Source organism: Neopelma chrysocephalum, unplaced genomic scaffold (assembly GCF_003984885.1).
Source record: "Neopelma chrysocephalum unplaced genomic scaffold, ASM398488v2 Primary Assembly neopelma1_136, whole genome shotgun sequence".
Classification (NCBI taxonomy): domain Eukaryota; kingdom Metazoa; phylum Chordata; class Aves; order Passeriformes; family Pipridae; genus Neopelma; species Neopelma chrysocephalum.
Window position 1 is genome coordinate 40,437 of NW_020897798.1, and position 2,528 is coordinate 42,964.

At 58.8% G+C, this 2,528-nt stretch overlaps 1 protein-coding gene across 3 annotated transcripts in view; it reads left to right on the forward strand.

The window, feature by feature from the left end:
- The window catches only part of ASIC1 (acid sensing ion channel subunit 1), a 23,475-nt gene extending 22,975 nt beyond the window's left edge, over positions 1-500 (forward strand). For all 3 annotated transcript variants that reach the window (XM_027699059.1, XM_027699058.1, XM_027699057.1), the window contains one exon: positions 229-500. In XM_027699059.1, coding sequence (XP_027554860.1) covers positions 229-333 — 105 coding nt within the window. In that variant the 3' untranslated portion in view covers positions 334-500. The remainder of the gene's footprint in view (positions 1-228) is intronic.
- The last annotated feature ends 2,028 nt before the right edge of the window (positions 501-2,528 follow it).

A 2,528-nucleotide genomic window follows, 5' to 3' on the forward strand; every position in this document is an offset into this window, starting at 1 on the left:
CTGTGGGGTCACTGTTTTGGGGCTGTGGGGTCACTGTTTCGGGGCTGCAGGGTGTGGGGTCACTCTTTCGGGGCTGCCCAGGAGGTGCCATGGGACGGGAGGCCCCAGCTTGGGGAGCACTTGGGGAAGGAGCAGAGGGCCCAGTCCTAGATGCTGTGGGGATCCAGGACTCTCTCTCTGTGGGGCTTTGGGCGAAACCAATGACCCCAACACCCCGTTCCCCCCCAGAACCCCTGCGAGAGCATACGGGGCCACCCCGCAGGGATGACGTACGCAGCCAACATCCTACCTCACCACCCTGCCCGGGGCACCTTCGAGGACTTCACCTGCTAACCCGACGGCACTGGATGTACAACCCCAGCTACCAAAGCCCCGCGCGGGAGCTGCCCCTTCCCTCCGGGAGGGGAGGGACACGGCCCCGGGGGGGCCCCTCCTCGCTCCCTCCTCGGCACCCGAGGGACACACGGACACGAGCGACGGCCCCGCGGGCGCGGCGGGGTCGGGGCGATGCCCCCGCGCTCAGAGACTCGAGGGACGACTCAACACACGCACAGGGGTCGGGGCAGGGCCAGCCCCGGCTCCACCTTTACCCTCTCCCCTTCCCCGAGCTCCCCCTCGGCCTTTTTAACTCCGAACCCAGAAGCCAAGAAGAAGAAGAAGAAGAAGAAGAAGAAGAAGAAGAAGAAGAAGAAGAAGAAGAAGAAGAAGAAGATGAAGAAGCAGAAGCGGCCGTTGGGCCGCCGGGTCCATCCGCAGCCCTGTCCGTCTGTCCGCCAGCGTCTCCATGCCCACCCTGCTCCTGACACCTTGGACCCCCCGTGCCCACCCTGCTCCTGACACCTCGGACCCCCCCGTGCCAGGGGGGGTTGTGGAGGGGTCCCAGGGCTTGGTTGGGGGTCCCTGGAGAGCCTCAGTGTCCCCCAGGACCGGTGCCCACCCTCACCCGGGCGCTCCACGAGCACCAGGACGCAGCAGCTGCCCCTCTCCAGAACATCTTCCTTGGCACCAACCCCAGGATCAGCCCCTGGGGGCACCGGGGGGGACTCGGGAGGTGCCCCTGTGGCTCTGCAGACCCCCAGGACCGGTGCCCACCCTCACCCGGGTGCTCCATGTGCACCAGGAAGCAGGAGCTGCCCCTCTCCAGAACATCTTCCTTGGCACCCACCCCGGGATCAGCCCCTGGGGGGGCAGCGGGGGGGATTTGGGGATGCCCCCGTGGCTCTGCAGACCCCCAGCCCGGGCGATGCTGAGCCCACCCTGCCCCTTTCCCCCGGGTTCTGGGCAGTGCCAACCCCATCCCACCAGCCCTCCCTGCTCCCAGGGCACCCCAGGCAGCCCCCCCAAAACCAGCCCTGCCCAGGGAGAAAGGGGGAAGGGACCCCTGTTTAGAGGGACACCCCCTTGGCACCGCCCAGGCCGGGTGGGCACCGGAGCCCCAAACACCACCAGGGCTCACAGGCTGGTCCCAGGAGCAGCTCCCACCCCCTGAGCCCCCCCATTTTTGGGGATTTTTGGGGTGTCTGTGGCCTCGTGCCCCTCCCTGGGGGGGGTTTGGGGGTCTGTGGGGGTCTCCCCCCCCCCCTCCAGCTCCCTCACTTCGCTCTGGGGTCTTCACTTGACCCCCCCTCAGCCCCCCAGACCAGGCCAGAGCCCCCCCCCAGGGGCCCAAGTGCTACTTAAATCTTTAAGAGCTTTTGCAATAAGTCTGTTCAGTGATTTTTTTTATTTCCCAGCTGCAGCTTTGGGGTTTTTTTATTCCTGCCATTTTTTTTATTCCTGCCATTTTTTTAATTCCTGCCATTTTTTTAAATTCCTATCATTTGCTTCCTGACCAAAATTAGGAACTGGGGAGGGGGGGGTTCAGCCCTTTTGCGCCCAAAGACGACGGGTCGGCCACATCCATAAATTTTCTTATGGATTTTTCCTGGCGTTTCGTTTATTTATTTGCTTTCTTCCTCCCTCCCTCCCTCTTTCTTCCCCCCTTGGAGCTGTTAAAGATGGGGCTGGGATTTGACCTCGAGGCTCAACACCTTGTTGAAGAAGACACTCTTTTTGTTATTACGCCATCCGCATTTTATATTTCTTATATATAATATATATGACTATATATATATGTGTACATATATATATATATACCTCTATATGCATCATGCCAGTGTAGATACCCATCCAAGTAGCGTTTAGGCCTTGTTCTTGTGCCATTTTATTGTTTTTTTTCTCTTTTTTTTCTGATCTCTGAATGCCTTCAAAGTGTATAAAAGTGTGGAATTCTCTCCGGTATCTGTACTATGTACACACATTTTCATAGGAAGCACAATAAGATGACAGATGCATTGTACATCAATACCTGCTACTCTTAACGATGATATAAAGAATGATATAAATGATTTAAACCCCACCAGGCCGAGCCTTTCTCTTGCTGAGCTGCTGGAAGTGCTCCCCGAGGAGGAGCTGGGGGTGGGATGGGCTCTTCCCAGGATGTTCCTGGAAATCCAGGGCCTGTCCTGCCATGGGAACTCATCCCAAGG